At 47.9% G+C, this 17,586-nt stretch overlaps 1 protein-coding gene across 1 annotated transcript in view; it reads left to right on the top strand.

Annotated features, from left to right (window-relative positions):
• Positions 1–17,586, top strand: part of LOC137420800 (insulin receptor) — a 352,072-nt gene that overhangs the window by 289,962 nt on the left and 44,524 nt on the right. The window contains exons 8-10 of the mRNA XM_078772308.1: positions 11,419–11,663; positions 13,537–13,704; positions 15,655–15,865. Coding sequence (XP_078628434.1) covers positions 11,419–11,663; positions 13,537–13,704; positions 15,655–15,865 — 624 coding nt within the window. The remainder of the gene's footprint in view (positions 1–11,418; positions 11,664–13,536; positions 13,705–15,654; positions 15,866–17,586) is intronic.

Genomic DNA, 17,586 nt, shown 5'->3' with positions numbered 1-17,586 from the left:
AAAAAGGGGAACGGTCGACAAGATGGGGAGAGAAGGGGAGGAAGCACACAAACACAACATTTGAGAGCAGGGACATCGGGAGATGTGTGGGAGGGAGAGGGCCTGGGGGGAGGCAGGATAGGTATAAAACGCAAGGACACCAAGGACTTCCAGGAAAGAAGACAAAAGTCACCTCAAAAAAGTGGATTTGGGGTGAAATTAGCGGGGGTAGAAAAGATCAAGGTTTTGGATTGGGGAAGATGAGATGGTGGTGAACAGCCGTTTTAAAGACCTGGAGGGAGGAGTGGGATTGAAGAGAGTGAGGGAGTTTGTTCCAGAGGCGGGAGAAAAGAGGAATGAAGGAGTGAAGGTGAGCAGAGAGTCTTGATTTTGGCAGTTTAACCATAAGAGGGTTGCAGGCAGATCTTGTGCGACCTGTAGGAATATTTGGGGGACAGAGTCCAGAGAGAGCTGGGGGAGCAAGGCCAGAGAGGAGTCAGTAGAAGACAGAAAGACCACCAACCTGCCTGCGGCGAGTAAGTGAAAGGCCCTCGGAGATAGCGTCATCGCGGGAGATTCCAATGATTCTGAACGCTTTGGTTTCAACAGCATGAAGACGAGCTAGGTGTGAGGCAGGAGCACCAGCCCAGAGGGGAGAGCAGTACTCCATTGAGCTGCGGATGAAAGCCTTGTATGTGGTGAGGAGCTCAGGTGTGCCAAGGAAGGACTTCGCGCGACGGAGGATGCCCAGTCGGCGACTGGCTTTGGAGGCCAGCTTGGAAATGTGGTTTTCCCAGGAAAGATCATGGCAGATAGTGAGACCCAAAAGCTTGAGTGACAGAACTTCTTGGAGAGGATTATTCAGAAAGTAGATGGGAGGGTTGTCCAGTCGGTCTTTTCGGAGAGACATCGTAAGAGTGTGAGATTTGTCAGGATTGAAAGACATGTTCCACTTGTTTGCCCAGTCTGTGATTTTGTCCAGGTCTGCAGAGAGTGAAGAGGCTGCAGACTGCCGATCTGAGGGATGAGGAATGGAGCGGCAGAGAGTGGAGTCATCAGCAAAGAGATAGAGAGGATTTTCAAGAGAGTCAGAGAGATCATTGATGAAGACCAGAAAAAGCACAGGGCCCAGAACACTGCCTTGGGGAACTCCAGCCTGAACAGGATTAGGAGATGAGAGAAACCCATTCAAGGCCACACGTTGACTACGACGAGAGGAAGTCCTCCAGCCATGCGTGGAGATTTCCATGGATACCAAAGGAGGAGAGTTTGGTGAGCAGAGCGGGGTGCCAGACCATATCGAAGGCACGTGATATGTCGAGGGGGACAGCTCTAATTTCCTGTTTGGCATTGATGACCTCCATCCATTGTTGAGACAGCAGAAGCAGCATGTCCAGAGTAGAGTGACCTGGTCTGAAACCAAATTGATGATCAGAGATCAAGCCATTGGAGAAGAGGAAAGATTTCATATCCAAAGCAATGATGGATTCCATGACTTTGCTGATAATTGGGAGAAGGCTGATTGGTCTGTAGTTGCTAGGATCTGTTTTTGCACCTTTTTTGTGCAAAGCAGTGATGTTGGCTGATTTCCAAGCAGATGGCAGTTGACCTTGAGCAAAAGAGAGGGTGAAGAGAACAGAGAGAGGGAGTGAAAGAGCGGAAGAACAGGATTTTAGGACCCGTGGGCTGATGCCGTCAGGTCCAGTTGCAGAATCAGAGTCGAGGGTTGACAGAAACTTTTCCACCTTGTCAGGAGCAAAGGACACGGAGTCCAGGAGCAGCTGGGTATGGTGGGTACAGAGAGGGATGGGTTTGGGACACAAGATTTGGAGGCAAACACAGAGTTGAGGCATTCAGCTTTTTCACGTGCGGAGTCAGCTGTGTAGCCGTTTGAGGTAAGGGAGGGGATGGAGGGGGAACAAACAACAGAAACAGATTTGACCAGACGCCACCAGGATTTGGAAGAGGGAGACAGATAAGAGAGTTCGGTCTTGAGAACGGAGAGATATTGTTTCCTGGCTCTCCTGAGGGTGGACACACACTTGTTTCGGGCTTTGTGAAAGGAAATGAGATTTCCTTCCGTTGGATTTGCTTTCCAGGAGACGAAGGCAAGTTGTTTCTGGGCAACAGCTTCACCACAAGGTTCCGTGTACCATGGACGGGAGGAAGGGTATGACAACTGAAGACGAGATGGGATAAATCTGTGCATGAGAGAGAGCAATTTACTTTGGAAGAATTCCCAGGATGAGTTGATGTCAGAGGTGGTAGAGATGGGAGACCAGTCCAGATGATTGATGGCTGCTTGAAGACCGTGCCAGTTGGCCTGAGTGAAATGCCAGACTCGTCGACGCTGAGCAGGCTCCCTGAGAATGGTCAGAGAGATGTCCGCTTTAACAAGCACATGATCAGATGAGCCGATTGGAGCAGAAGAAGAGCAGCAGACATTTTCAGGGAAGTTAGTCATAACCAAGTCCAGAAGAGAAAATGCTCCGTTGACTGAGATCCGGGTCGGGAAATTGACAGATTGTGTCAGTCCCAGTGAGTCGCAGAAGTCCTTTGCTGAGGAGCCATGGCTGGTGAGAGATGTACCCACACCCAGCCAACCGGCATGGTGACAATTGAAATCACCACATATGAGGAAGAGAGAGTTGGGATGAGTAGACAGAAGTTGGTCCATATTATCAGACAGTGAGATGTAGATGGAGTCATCACTGTTTGGTGGACGGTACAACACACAGATGAACAAGAGGTGGGAGCGAAGGGGAAGCCGTAGCCAGAGGTATTCCTGGGGGTGAGGTGGAGAGAGTGCAGTGCAGGGCGAGTGAGGAAGAGAGTTTTTGATAAAGATAGCAACCCCACCTCCAGGACGAGGCTCAGGTCTATCATACCGGAGGAGGGAGTCACCCGGGAGAGATACTAAGGAATCAGAGACATCATGAAGGAGGAAAGTTTCTGTTGAGCAGATCACGTCTGGTTTGACAGAAGCAACCTGTATGGAGAGATCAGTTAAGTTTGAACGAAGGCCCCGGATGTTTGAGGTCCATACCGTTAATGAAGAGGAAGGGGGAGCATCGGATACAGAACAGGGGGAGGAGGGGTAGGGTAAGATGTGGAAGAGGTGGAAGAGGTAGGGAGAGCTGTTGAAGGTGTGTCAGAGCTTTCAGAATAGCTCGGAGAAAGGGAAGGATGGGGCGGACAAAAGGTTTGATGGTGATTGGGTGAGGCACAATGAGGTGTTATTTGAGGAGGGGTAAGAGCGAGGCAGAAGGTTGGGGGAGATGGAGGTGAGAGTTGGAAGGGGGAAGAAGCTGGGAGGACGCTTTGAGGAGGGGGAGTGAGAGGGGGGAAATTGAGAAGAAATGAGGGTGGGGAGATTTGAAGGGGAGGGGCGAGGGGGGAGTTTAGGAGGGAAGGGACAAGGGGAGGGATTTGAAAGGGATTGGATATGGGGGAGATTTGGAGGGGAGGGGTGAGGGGGGAGTCTAGGAGGAGAGGGGCGAGTGGGAGTCTTGGAGGGGAGGGGTGTGGGGGGAGTTTAGGAGAGAAGGGGCAAGGGGGGAGATTTGAAAGGGATGGGTGATGGGGAGGATTAGGAGGGGAGTGGCAAGGGGGAAGATTTGGATGGGAGGGGTTATGGGGAAGATTTGGAGGGGAGGGGTGAGATTGGATTTTAGAAAGTGTACAATTAATGGGAAACGAACATTTATTGCAAAATGAGTTTCTTGCGATCTTCGAGTCAAAAATACGTTTAAGGACGCTGGAGGGAGGATGGAGTGCAGGAGAGTTTAGGGAATGTAGAAAAGAGGCACTGAAAGAGATGGATTTTTTTTTTGGGATGAATAGATTTGGTGAGCAAGTCGTAAGCAGCCTTTTAAAGAAGAAGAAGAAAAAGGTGTTATAATATACGACGGAATACAGAACTTGAGGGGAAAGTGTAAACATTTTAAGGTTAATAACAGTGAAAACTATCTGGGGAAATGGGGGAGAAACACGTGGTCGAAGAACGAACAAACGAATAAGAACGAATAAACGAATGAGAACAAAGAATAAGAACAGAGAAGGAAATGTATTTTTTTTTTTAGTTGATTTTAAATAAGGAAGTAGGCTATGGGGTGAAAAGACTGGGAAAAACAGAGAACGAAAGTTATTGGAGCACAAACGACGGACTGCTGAGAGGAAAACAAAGCCTCAAGGTTGGACACTGTACAAGGCCTCAAAAGACACGACACAAATTAACACGATTTTCTATACAGGTATGAAAGATTTGCACCGAAAATCTTCCTCGGGACACACGATACGTACAACACCATAAAATAAATACAGTTATAACGAAAATACAAATGGGAACAATTACTTAACTTCGATTTCGATGGAGAGCTAGTTTGGTTTGCTCTTTGTTGTTGAAGTGTGCGGCGTCACCATGCCTAGATCAAAAGAGCTCTCTGAGGCCTTCAGAAAGAAGGTTATAGATGCCTACGAGTCTGGGAAGGGATTTAAAAAGATCTCCAAACAATTTGAAATCAATCATTCGACTGTCCGGAAGATCATCTACAAGTGGAGAAGATTCCAAACAACTGCCAACTTGTTCAGGCCAGGCCGCCCCAGCAAGTTCAGCCCGAGAGCAGACCGCAAGATGCTGAAAGAAGTCTCTAAGATCCCCAGAATCTCATCACGGGACCTACATGTAGCTCTTGCCACTGTTGATGTCAAAGTGCACGAGTCTACCATTAGAAAGAGGCTGCACAAATTTGATCTACATGGGATGTGTGCCAGGAGGAAATCTTTTCTGTCCAGAAAGAACATCAGGGCAAGACTAAAGTTTGCCAATGAACACCGAGGCAAAGACCAGCACTTCTGGAACAATATGCTCTGGACAGATGAGTCAAAGGTACAGCTATTTGGCCACAGTACCAGAAGACATGTTTGGCGAAAACCAAAGACAGCATTTGACCACAATAACCTGATACCAACTGTAAAGCATGGTGGTGGAAATATTATGGTTTGGGGAAGCTTTGCTGCATCAGGGCCTGGGCAGCTCACCATCATAGAATCCACTATGAATTCTTCATTGTACCAGAGGGTGCTTGAGGATAATGTGAGGCCATCTGTCGGAAAGTTGTAGCTCAACCGAAAGTGGACCTTGCAACATTACAATGACCCTAAACATACCAGTAAATCCACCAAGGAATGGCTGAAAAGAAACAAATGGAGTAGTATTTAAAGTAGTATTTGATTTAATGTAGTATTTCAAGTAGTATTTGAATTCTGGAATGGCCTAGTCAAAGCCCGGATCTAAATTTCATCGAGATGTTGTGGGGGGATTTGAAACGAGCTGTGCATGCAAGAAACCCCTCAAACATCGCACAGCTGAAAGAATTCTGAATGGAGGAGTGGGCAAAAATTTCTCCCAGTCGATGTCAGAGACTGGTAGACAGTTATAAGAAACGCCTACTTGAGGTTGTTTTTGCCAAAGGGGGCAATACCACCTATAAGGTGTACTTACTTTTTCCACAGAAGGAAATGGCATCTCTGTTAATTTTTTGTTGAATAAATTATTGCAAAGTCAATTTTTCATTATTTTTTGCTCATTTAGATCACCTTTATCTATAGATACTGTTTAAATGAAGATCAAATATTGATATGTCCACATATGTTAAAAAGATTTAAAAAACATTTCATGGGGTGTACTTACTTTTTCCACATGCGAAATTTGCATTTATGTTTATTTAAATTATACAATGGACTACAAAATGTAAATGTTTCATGATATTTGTTATATTATATCACCTTTATCGATCAATATTGTTGAAATGAAGATCAAATAGCTGTATGTTGAAAAAGTCAAAACTTTACATGGGGTGTACTTACTTTTTCACGTGACTGTATATACTGTATATATTTACTTGTTTTTCTACCCGTAACAATGATGGAATGCTCCTTGGGACCATGAATAAAAGTTGGCAGAGGCAGGTACTTTTCCATGTAGTTTCGAGGCAGTCATTTTTTTTTCCCAATGGTGGGTGAGCTTTCTGATGCAATGGGAATTAAAAATCATGTTTTTGGCTCTGAAATATTATGAAAAGGGGAATATGCTTTGACTGTTGCTCATGTATGTTTGATATTGGAATTCAAAAATACAAAAACATTCACATAAACTTGCTTCATACGACATAAAAACTACGTGGAATGTTCCTCCGTTGGTGGTCTGTTTTTTTTTTTCCCAAATACCTTTTAACCACCCAAGGCACATCTCTGCAAGCACAGCATATTCTCCTGTTCCTTTAGTCATGTGGACCCATTATTTATTATTTCCATCATAAATAAGAGTGATGTATGGAAAGTCTCTAGTTTATTATATAATTTACATCATATACTACACTTCAAGTAATAAAATGGCTGACGGATTTGATTAATTGGTCATGTCATTGCCACTTATACCGATTGCTTACATAAGTTAAAAACAATGGAAGGTTAAAAAAAATTAATGCAATGTTTTCCTCTTTTCTTGCAGGTTTTGAACCACATTCGGTAACCAAAACTTTCTCATCACATCGAAAGTGACAGGAATAGAAACATTTTATTTTGTAACGATTAAAATTAAATACATTTATCAAGCAATTTTCTCAGGCATTTACTGACAACAAAAAGGATTGTATGAAGTAAAGAAATGTAAAAACTATTTAGTTGTAAAAGTGGCGAAACGTTTTTGCAAGATGACAATTTAAGTTTCACCAAAGTGCATAAACTGAAACTGGTATCACTGACCTCAGCTCCCATATTTTTCATCCATCTTGTTTACTTTGTTTAGCACCCCACAACTCTGGCATTTCTGGCATTACTCCACAGACTGGTAGCTCTCCTTCCGCGGACCGGCGGACCACTGCTGCATCAGGGCCTGGGCATGTATTCCAGTTCAACCCTGAGCCTCATGACTCCTTTGCTCAGGGCGTGGCCCGAGCTTTGCTTCCACGTCCGGTCGCTCGCGTCACCCACTGGTGCGCGGAATTATGACCCGCTGGCATTGTGTCCGCCACACGCGCCCCCCGAGAATTCCGCACACCTGAAGGGTGAGCTTGCAGGGAGGCCGGATGACCCGGCCGAAATGCCCTCTGGCGATGCGTGCAGGGCTGGGCTGGGGGGTGGCGGGACGGCGGAGGTGGGGGGTGCCGGGGGTCTGCCCGCCGGGGGACGGCCTCGACGCGGAGGCAGAGCTGCTTGCGGGGGGTGGTCCAGGTCGAGGTGGGCCGGCTTGAGGCGGTCCACAGAGATGTGATCTGGAGTACCGCCGATGTCCACGGTGAAGTGCTTGTCCCCGGTCTCCAGCACGCGGAAGGGCCCGTCGTACGGGGGCCGCAGCGGTGCCCGGTGGGCGTCGTGCCGGACAAAAACGTACTCCGCCGTGCGAAGCTCCGGGGCGACGTGTGAGGACGGGCAACCGTGGTGTGCCGTTGGCACCGGGGCTAACCTCCTGGCGGTCTCCTGAAGGGTGGAGCGCTGTTGCGTCGCGGACCAAGGTGCCGTGGAGTCGGGGATGAATTCGCCCAGTACCCGCAGCGGTTGTCCGAAGACCAGCTCTGCCGAGGACGCGCGCAGGTCGTCCTTGGGCGCCGTCCTGAGGCCCAGCAGGACCCAGGGGAGCCTGTCGGCCCAGCTGCCGTCGCGGAGGCTGGCCCGGAGCGCGGCCTTCATTGAGCGATGGAAGCGCTCGCACAGGCCGTTGGCCTGGGGGTGGTAGGCCGTGGTGCGGTGCAGCTTGACGCCGAGCCCTTGCGCCACCGCTCCCCACAGCTCCGAGGTGAACTGGGGGCCGCGGTCGGACGAGATGTCCGAGGGGGCACCGAACCCGGCAACCCAAGTGGCGATGAAAGCTTGCGCGACGTCAGCCGCAGCCGTCGCCGCCAATGGCACGGCCTCCGGCCACTGGGTGGTGCGGTCCACCATGGTGAGGACGTGGGTGAAACCCCGCGAGGGGGGCAGAGGTCCCACCAAGTCGACGTGTACATGGTCGAACCGACGTTCGGGCACCGTAAACGGGGCCAACGGGGCCTGGTTGTGGCGGTGGACCTTCGCGCGCTGGCACGGGAGGCACATTCTGGCCCAGTCGCGGACGTTCTTCCGGAGGCCATGCCAGACGAACTTTGCCGCGACAAGCTTCGGGGAGGCCTTCGTGCCCGGGTGGGACAGGCCGTGGATGGCGTCAAAAACCGGGCGCTGCCAGCCAGCGGGCACGATGGGGCGAGGCCGGCCGAGGGAGACGTCGCACAAGAGGGCAGTGCCCACGATGTCGAACGGTACCTCGGTGACGCGGAGGCCCGTGATGGCGGTCCAAAAGGCCTGGACATCGGGGTCGGCGGTCTGGTCCGCCGCCATCCGGGCATAGTTGATCCCGAGGTGGACCGCGTGTGCGACGGACCGGGAAAGGCAATCCGCCACCGGGTTGTCCTTACCCGCGACATGTCGGATTTCCTTCGTGTATTCGGACACGGCAGAGAGGTGACGCTGCTGCCGGGCTGACCACGGCTCGGCGACCTTGGCCATCGCGAAAACAAGGGGCTTGTGATCGACGAAGGCCGTGAACGGGCGGCCCTCGAGAAGATGGCGGAAGTGTCGGACCGCCAGGTGGGGCCCGAGAAGCTCGCGGTCGAAGGTGCAGTACCGGCGTTCGTGCGGGCGGAGATGCCGGCTAAAAAATGCCAGCGGCTGCCAAGCACGATTCACCCACTGTTCGTGCACCATGCCCACCACGTAGTCTGACGCGTCGGTGGTGAGGGCGATTGGTGCATCGGGCACCGGGTGCGCCAGCATGGTGGCGTTGGCCAAGGCCAGCTTCGCGCCCGCAAACGCCGCGTCCATCTGCTCCATCCAGGCGATATCACCTTTGCCCGGCTTCCCCCAGAGGGCCTCGTGCAGGGGGCGCAGGAGCTGGGCGACGCGGGGCACGAAGCGGTGATAAAAATTCACCATGCCCAGGAATTCCTGGAGCCCCTTGATTGTGCGGGGGCGCGTGAAACTCCTGATCGCGTCCACCTTGGCCGGTAAAGGGATGGCCCCGTGCCTGGTGATGCGGTACCCCAGGAAGTCGATGGCGGTGATGCCGAACCGGCACTTCGCGGGGTTGATTATCAGGCCATGCTTGCCCAGGCGTTCGAAGAGCGTGCGGAGATGGAGCAGGTGCTCCTCCCGGGACGCACTCGCGACTAGGATGTCGTCCAGGTAGACGTAGACGAAGGACGAGTCGCGCAAGACGCTGTCCATGAGCCCCTGGAACACCTGTGCTGCATTTTTCAACCCAAAAGGCATCCGCAAGAACTCGAAGAGGCCTAAAGGTGTTATAACGGCCGTCTTCGGTACGTCTTCCGGTTTTATGGAGACCTGGTGATAGCCCCGGATGAGGTCCACCTTGGAAAAAATTGTCGTTTTCGCCAACCGCGCGGAAAAGTCCTGAATGTGTGGGACCGGGTAGCGGTCGGGGGTGGTGGCGTCGTTGAGCCGGCGGTAGTCACCGCACGGCCGCCATCCGCCGCCGGGCTTGGGCACAATGTGCAGCGGTGAGGCCCATGCGCTGTTGGAGCGCCGGACGATGCCCAGCCGCTCCAGCGTGGCGAACTCCGCTTTTGCAACGGCGAGCTTCGTTGGGTCGAGGCGGCACGCTCGGGCATAGACCGGTGGTCCGACGGTGGGAATATGGTGTTCCACCCCGTGTTTGACGGCCACCACTGAAAAGGTGGGCCGCGTGAGTGCCGGGAAACTGGCGAGGAGGCGGGTAAACTCGTCCGCTGCCGGAAGCGTACAGACCAACCTTGCCGGGATGGAACCGCTCAGCAAGCCGCTTGGTAAGCCGCTCGGTGAGCCGCTCAGCGAGCTGCTCAACGAGCCGCTCAGCGAGCAAGCGAGCGAGCTGAAGGTTTCGGCCTGGACGAGGCGTCGGCGCTTAACGTCCACCAACAGCCCATGCGCACAAAAGAAATCCGCACCGAGCAGGGCCATTGGCACCCTGGCGGCGACGAAAGACCATTTGAAGCGCTGTCCCCCGAACCGCAGCGAGATACGACGCTTCCCAAATGTGCGGATGGGAGTTCCGTTGGCGGCGAGCAAGGCGGGGCCCCGACCCGCGGCTTGCTTGTCGGACGCGGAGGCAGGGAGGACGCTTACCTGCGCTCCAGTGTCGCACAGAAATCGATGACCAGACGAGGTGTCTGTGATGAAAAGGAGGCTGCCGGAATGGCCGACGCTCATGGCCGCAAGTGAGCTCCAGCCCGCTCGTTTCCCTACCCGTCGAAAGAGCACGGCGGGCGGCACGCCTTGGCCTTGCGGCCGAACCTGGCATGATAATAGCACCAGGTTTGCCCCGGTGGTGGCTGCCGCGTCGGTCGTGACGGCGGTGGTGGGCGGGGCGTAGCAGCGGCCACAAGGGAATCAGGGGGCGCTGAAGCCTCCGCACCGGGATCCACTACGGCAGCACCATACGTCGGCCGCGTGTCGCAGGCCGCGAAAAATTTGTCCGCCTCTCTGGCCAGGGCGCGGGGTTCCGTTGTGGCCGAACCGGCCAGGGCGAGCCGCACCTGAGCAGGTAGCTGGCGGAGGAAAAGCGCTCGGAAAAGGAAATCTGGGCGTTTGTCTCCAAGAAGGGACAACATATAGTCCATCCGAATGGACGGTCGTGTGTCGCCGAGGGCGGGAAGGTCAAGGAGGCGGTCGGCGCTGTCGACCTCCGTGAGCCCGAACTTGGTGAGGAGAAGTCATTTGAGCGATGTGTACTTGTGGGCACCTGGTGGGTGCCGAAGGAAGGACACGACGCGGGCGGCAGTGCCGGGCCCGAGGGTGGCGACCACGTGAAAGTACATGGTGTCGTCCGCTGTGATGCCCCGGAGCTGGAATTGGGCCTCGGCCTGCAGAAACCAAACGTCGGCCTGTGCTTCCCAGAACTCCGGGCGTTTGACGGCGACAACGTTGGTAGCCATGGCGCGTTCAGGGGTCAGCTATGGCTGAACCAGTCAGGGTCACCAGTGTGGTGCTATGCACACACAACTCGTTTGCCAAAAAGGTAGGCCACTACGCGTTGAACAAACCCAAACACTTTATTCTATGCTCGCACGTAAGCACTGAGCGGGCTCGACTTTCGAGCCCGCATATATCCCGAGGCCACGCCTTGCCCTCGGGCGTGGCCGGTCGGCCGAAAGGCGGGGCATGTAATCCAGTTCAACCCTGAGCCTCATGACTCCTTTGTTCCGGGCGTGCCCCGAGCCTTGCTTCCACGTCCGGTCGCTCGCGTCACCCACTGGTGCGCGGAATTATGACCCGCTGGCATTGTGTCCGCCACAACCTCAAAATTAATCCAACAATTCAAATACTTTGTTTAAAAAAAATAGTATTTAGTGTGTCATTAAATGATAAAGTAAAATGTGTATGTGGAAGAGATGCATTCCTGGTGTGCTGCAGACTCTTCCAGAATGTGTCAGAGTTTGACCATCAAGATGTGTGCGGCTCCCGCTGGATGGCACGGGACTTGGAGATGAAGCATGGCACCAGGCCTTTGCCAAGCGAGTCTAATGCTCCAGGCATTATTCTCAGGGACCTGAAGCCATGGACACAGTATGCCATATTTGTGCATGCCTTGACAATAGCCACAAGCAGCAACCAGGGTGCCATAAGTGAAATCATATACCTCCGCACGCAATCTCGTGGTGAGCTCAGGCCTACAGTCGTTGCCTATGCAAGTATAAAGATAAAATGTCATGGTAAACCTGTGGTAGTAAGTCAAATTTCAAATGAGTATGTCATTTGTATGTCGGATTTCAAAAATCAATTGAGTAATGACATAAAACATTAAAATCACAAGTCAAATAAGTAAACATAGAATGTCTTTTTTTGTATATATAGTCAAGGCTTGTGGAAGTACCAGTACGCTGAACGGGTCAGAACTAAAGGAACAGTAGAGGGGGAAACACCAACAGCAAAGCTGAATGCCAATATATAGGCAGACTTGGATAAACCATGCATTACGTGTTGTGGACTAGTTGTTGTACTGAAAATTTGTTGTACTGGTATTGCGGCCACAATGTTATTTTAAAGTAAGGAAGTAACAAGTATATGATCCATTATTTTTTAGGATACCACATGAATGAGCATTCTACCAGTTTACACTGGACATTAAATCAAATGACTGGAGGTCAGGTCATTGTTTTGAGACTGCCACTGGTAACATGTAACCCAGTGCTACCTGCAGCATGGTTGGGTTGCCGGCGACTAAACCGACACCCCTCACTTGCTTTGCTAGAGGGGATGGTGACTGTGACACCCTGCCAGGACGAAAAACAACACCTGGCAAAGGGTGGATGAGCTCCCGTAGGGAGCTGGCAGGTATCCAGTAAGGAGGTGGTGTCTCCAAAAATACTCCCATCCAGTTTGGACCAGTTCAGTCATACCAAAGACTTTAAATGATATGTGCTGCTTCCTTGCTTGAAAAGGTAGAGCACGGACAATCCACATCGGTTGGCATCCATGGGGAGGAAGCAAGTCCTCTTGAGGAAATGCCCTGTTGAGTACGGTGTGACCATTGTTATAACGGCACAATTGTTATGACGTCACTGGTACCCAGAGTATCCCGGGAAGTGACGGTAGTGATGGAACTTCCCCCAAGTGCTCAGTGGCTGTGTTAAGTGTTTGTCTCGTCAGTATGTCCGTGTGTGTGTTGGCATTAAATCTATTTATTCCAAAGTTGGAATAAATGATGTTGCATTGATGGGTTGACCGACTGCCTGGACGCAACTGAGGTTGTGGATCTACTGATGTACCATCTATTGATGTGGATCCATGATCGAGGTTGTGGATCCGCCGTTTGGAGAGGTCCTGGGCTGTAAGGATCGAAACCTCGAGGAAGAACGGTACCCAGCTTATGGTCCATGCAGATGGGAAACTAGTGAATTGCTTTCAGGTTAAGGTTCTTGCTTTAGGTAGGGGAACTATGTTTGAGGTTTACAATTTAAATAGAGTTGAATATGGGATGTTGTGACATAACATCATTTACAGCAATCCTTCAAATTATTTAGATTTAAGTTGAGGAACAACCAATACTGTACAATTAATTAAATGCATTTTTAAAGAAGAATTGAAAAAGAGAAATAAGAATTGAAAATCATAAGACATAGAATTGTAAGGAACAAAAACAAACAAACAAGATGTTTGTGTGTATATGTGTATGTGTATTGTTTTTTGAAACAATTTTGAAAAAGAAAAAAACAGGGGGTATCGTAATCAGCTCTGTCCGTCTGTCTCCGTCTATCTCCTCCTAAATAGTTTCAAACTTGTTAGTTATGATCAATACATGGCAAGAGGTGAGAGCAATTTTTTCTATTATTTTGTCATTCATTGTAGCTCAGTGCTTCGGTGGAAGAGGTAAATATGGACGTGATGTCCTCGAGAGGTATTTCACATGTTCCAATTGGCATCTGGTGTTTAACTAACTTGAGTATTCTGAATGGTTGGTACAATGCATAGCATGTTGATGTCTTCTTGTGTTCCGCATCCTAATACTGTATTCATGTTAAACCTCTGCAGTTCCTTCAATGCCTCTGGACTTGATTTCAACCTCCAACGCATCCTCCATTTTATTAGTGAAGTGGCGTTCTCCTGCATATCCTAACGGCGATGGTGTTCATTACATTGTACGTTGGCAGCAGCTGCTTGAGGACTCTGAACTGGAGAGGCTTGATTACTGCAACAAAGGTGCAAGCATTTTCTTACACATACAGCACATCTTTATAAATATTTCCAAGCGTTTGTGTGTTCGTGCATTTGTACGTTATTCTTTCCTGGCCGAACCGTAGCATCTCGAGACCCCAAATTTTGGTTGTAGGTACTTCAGTATCTTGGCATGGTTTTAAACTATTCCATCCCACCCATCCCTGTGCCCTCCTCCCCCCACCACATACTTACAAACAAAATCTCTATGTATATTTGTTTAGGTCTGAAAATCATGGGAAAAAACCGCGAGGCTAATATCCACCAGATTTTTCATACGTGCCGGGGGTACCCAGGTTCAGGTCATGGGCATAAACCCCTTACCCTCTTCACATAGAAATTCTCTGTATGTATTGTGAGGACATATTAAAATCATAAACTTTATTAAGTGATAATGCAGAAAACATTTTTTTTTTACAGCAACTCACTGTTAGGTCTGTTAAATTTCTTATTCTGGGAAACCCTTACGACTTCATCATAATATGCCGTCCAAAGTCGTAGTTCACGCTTGTAAGTTTTATCATGGCACTCCAATCCTCAATACACTCCACCGGCTCCAAGGATGTCAATGTATCAAATTTATAAAATCATCAATGACTCATAAAGCGAAGAACAAATTTGTTCCTGCCAACATTTGTGACCAACTTTACATTCCTGAAAAAAACGCTATGGTTTAACAACTACAAACTCACAGTCATTCCTCCCACGAGGATGAATACTTGGCGATCGAGATTTCTTCAAATATTCTCCATAACTGTGAAATGTGCTGCCTTTTTTAATTCGTACTACAGCTTCAATTGCAGTGCTGAAATTTCTCTTAAAATCAAATCTTTTTACACTTGCTCCTCAGTTTTTACTTTTCGGACTTCTTCTTTCTTTTGTAGATTGCTTTGAGATTTTACTCTGAAATGAAAAGCACTACATGAGAGTTTGATTAACCTTTTTTGTACACACTACTTGTATCACCAATGATTGGGTCGATGAGTGCACCGGACTCACGTGTCAAAGATTATAAAGTTCTTGACATGTGACGAAAGTGTGCACATTTGTGCAATCATGGTATCCGTAGGGGAAGATATCCTTCGAATGGATCATGTTGCAGTGAACCAGAAGAGTCTGGAACATGCAATAATTGGACTGAGGCAAAAATGGGACCAGACACTGCAATTGAATGCCCAATTTTGTTTTTTATAGCCCCACCTTGAGTCAGTCACCTTTGGCTTAATTTTGAAGGGTGAGCTCCATAAAAACAATTGATAAAATGGTGAAGAACATGGCTTTTTTCGCACTTGTACGTGATAGACCACATTTAAAATTTCAGTCTTTACATTTAGTTGTAGAGGCAAAAGGTACTTATTAGATTTGAAAAAAAATGGCAAACTCATGGGGAAAAAGGGAAAGGTTGTTGAATTGTGATTGGTGCTTTGGAAGAAGGGATTCTGCGTTGGATAAAACAACTTCCTGCTAAAATGCTGTTTGTGCGATGTGTCATTGTATTGACTGTGTTGATATCTCATGAAGGCCATATCAGAAGCTTTTCCATAAAAAAACTAAACCTTTCCATCTGACTTCATTTTTACCTTTAAGTTATAGGAAATTATAATTCTAAAATGCTTGGATTTTTTTCCAAACATCCTGCACGATTTATTTCCCAAATCCCATGAAAATGAAATGCATCACCTCTTGGTGCTGTGTGAGGATCCACTTCCTGGTAACTGGCTAATGAGGGTGATGGGAATGTCTTTGGATACACAATTGTGATCCCAGATCAATGTAACAATGTTCAATATGGAAGCATGGGGATCCCCAATCACAAAGGGATTAATTAAAAGTAACCATCTTAAGATTAATCCTCATATACTGAGTTTGTTGGAACTTATTTGTTCAGTCATGTTCAGTCATCTGTATCATTTGAATTGCAATTTACATGCCCAGCTCTGAAGCCTCCCCATCGGCAGCCTTCTTTGGGGGATCCAGATCATAAGGAGAACCCCAATGGAACCGGGCGCAGGGCTGGTGGAAAAAATAGTCGATCTGCAAAATGCTGTACCTGTCCTAAAACACCAGCACAGCTTCAGGAAGCTGATGAAGTACTCTTTCAACAGAAGTTTGAGAACTTCTTACAGAACCAAATGTTTACCATCAGGTCAGTACCAACGTCATTTCCTTCATATTGGATTTAAATATTATTCTGCAATATTTCCTTTAAAGGGACATAATTAATTTTTTTTTTTTTTCATGATTTTGTTTGCAACAAAATAAATTTGTATGTGTCCAACATATGTTAGTTAGTTAGTTAAGATGCCAACACAGGAGCAGTGACTGCTGCTTCCTGTCCTGCCATCTGTTCCATAATGATCAGATTACATAATGATCAAATTCCCAGCTCCAAAATATGTATAATCTCCAAAAAATGAAAATGATCTTGTAAAGATTTTTTACATGATATGATATGATATGATCTGTCTAACTCTAAAATAATAACAAATACAAGAGCATAGCCACATTCTAAATAAACAACGGATGTAGATGATTTGCTTCCCAGGATGGAATAAATTGCCCTCCTAAACAGTTTTCAGTACACATATAATATATAAATGTTTTTAATCATCCTTACAACTGTAACTTAGTTACTCTTGTTGTTATATGAGATGGAAATACTCAACTAAAATTCTTTGCTTCTTTCTTCAACTTTCATTTTTTTCAAGAATTAGAAAATGGTTGACATATATGTGTGAATACCCTTTGCTGTTGTAAAAAGGTCATGCCTGTGACATTGTCCTTGCCTCTGCTGTGAAAAATCCCTCATTTTAGCTACTTTTATAACACATAAACTACCCTATCAGAAATACTCAAATATTCAGTGAAGAAAAATGTACAAAGTCACACAAGTGAACCAAAAAGAATTGTCAGTAAATTAACTCCTTGGTATTGAAGCATAATATCAACATAATAATCTTACATCGGCAAAAAAGAGCGAATACGAACGCCTCTTCTGTTCACTCCGCAAAAATAACTAGAAAGAGCAATCAGAGATTGCAAACCCTCGCCAAGATGTTTTCAGTGGTTTTTAAGGCTTTTGTGTTAAAACAAATATGGCGACCGAACCACGTGACTGATGATGTCATCATTATTTTTTTCCTAAACTAGATTATTCCTAGATTATGCTCAAGAAATTTCATCTGGATCGGATGAAGTTTTGTACTTGTCGAATTATGACGTCATAATGGAGGCACCTATGACATCATCATTAACATATCTTATTCCCCATGGAGAGTTCTTTACAATGAACCATGTCTCAATTTTTTCTATTCAGCGCTTTCGGCGATATAGAGGTACAAAGTTTTTCGATTTTTCCAAGATGGCGGCCGAACCACGTGACCTGTGGTCATTATTAACACAAAAAATTATACAGGTGGAGTTGCACCTATGGTGAAAATTTCCTGTCAATCAGACCAATGGTTGCAGAGAAAATCATATTTATTCTGTGCTGACAAAAACAGAGACAGATAAACAAACGGACTAAAATGCAATACCCTCTCCTCAGGCGAGGGTAAACACACACACACACACACACACACACACACACACACACACACACACACACACACACACACACACACACACACACACACACACACACACACACAAACACCCTTTTGTGGTGGAAATAACCAACCAATCAACCTCAACCTCCGCTGTTCGACCTGCCTCCATAAACATCCTCCAAATCCAATGTGAGCTACTAATACAGTAAATGAAACGAATACAAGTAAATTATATAACAAATAGCAAAAGGGTCAAAAAGGCTGTATAAAGATTTTTTGGGAAGTTTAACAACATTGATGAACCATCTTTTACACCACC

The sequence above is a fragment of the Myxine glutinosa genome, chromosome 2, assembly GCF_964187855.1.
Source record: "Myxine glutinosa chromosome 2, kmMyxGlut1.1, whole genome shotgun sequence".
NCBI lineage: Eukaryota > Metazoa > Chordata > Myxini > Myxiniformes > Myxinidae > Myxine > Myxine glutinosa.
This window is presented reverse-complemented; position numbering and strand designations above follow the sequence as displayed.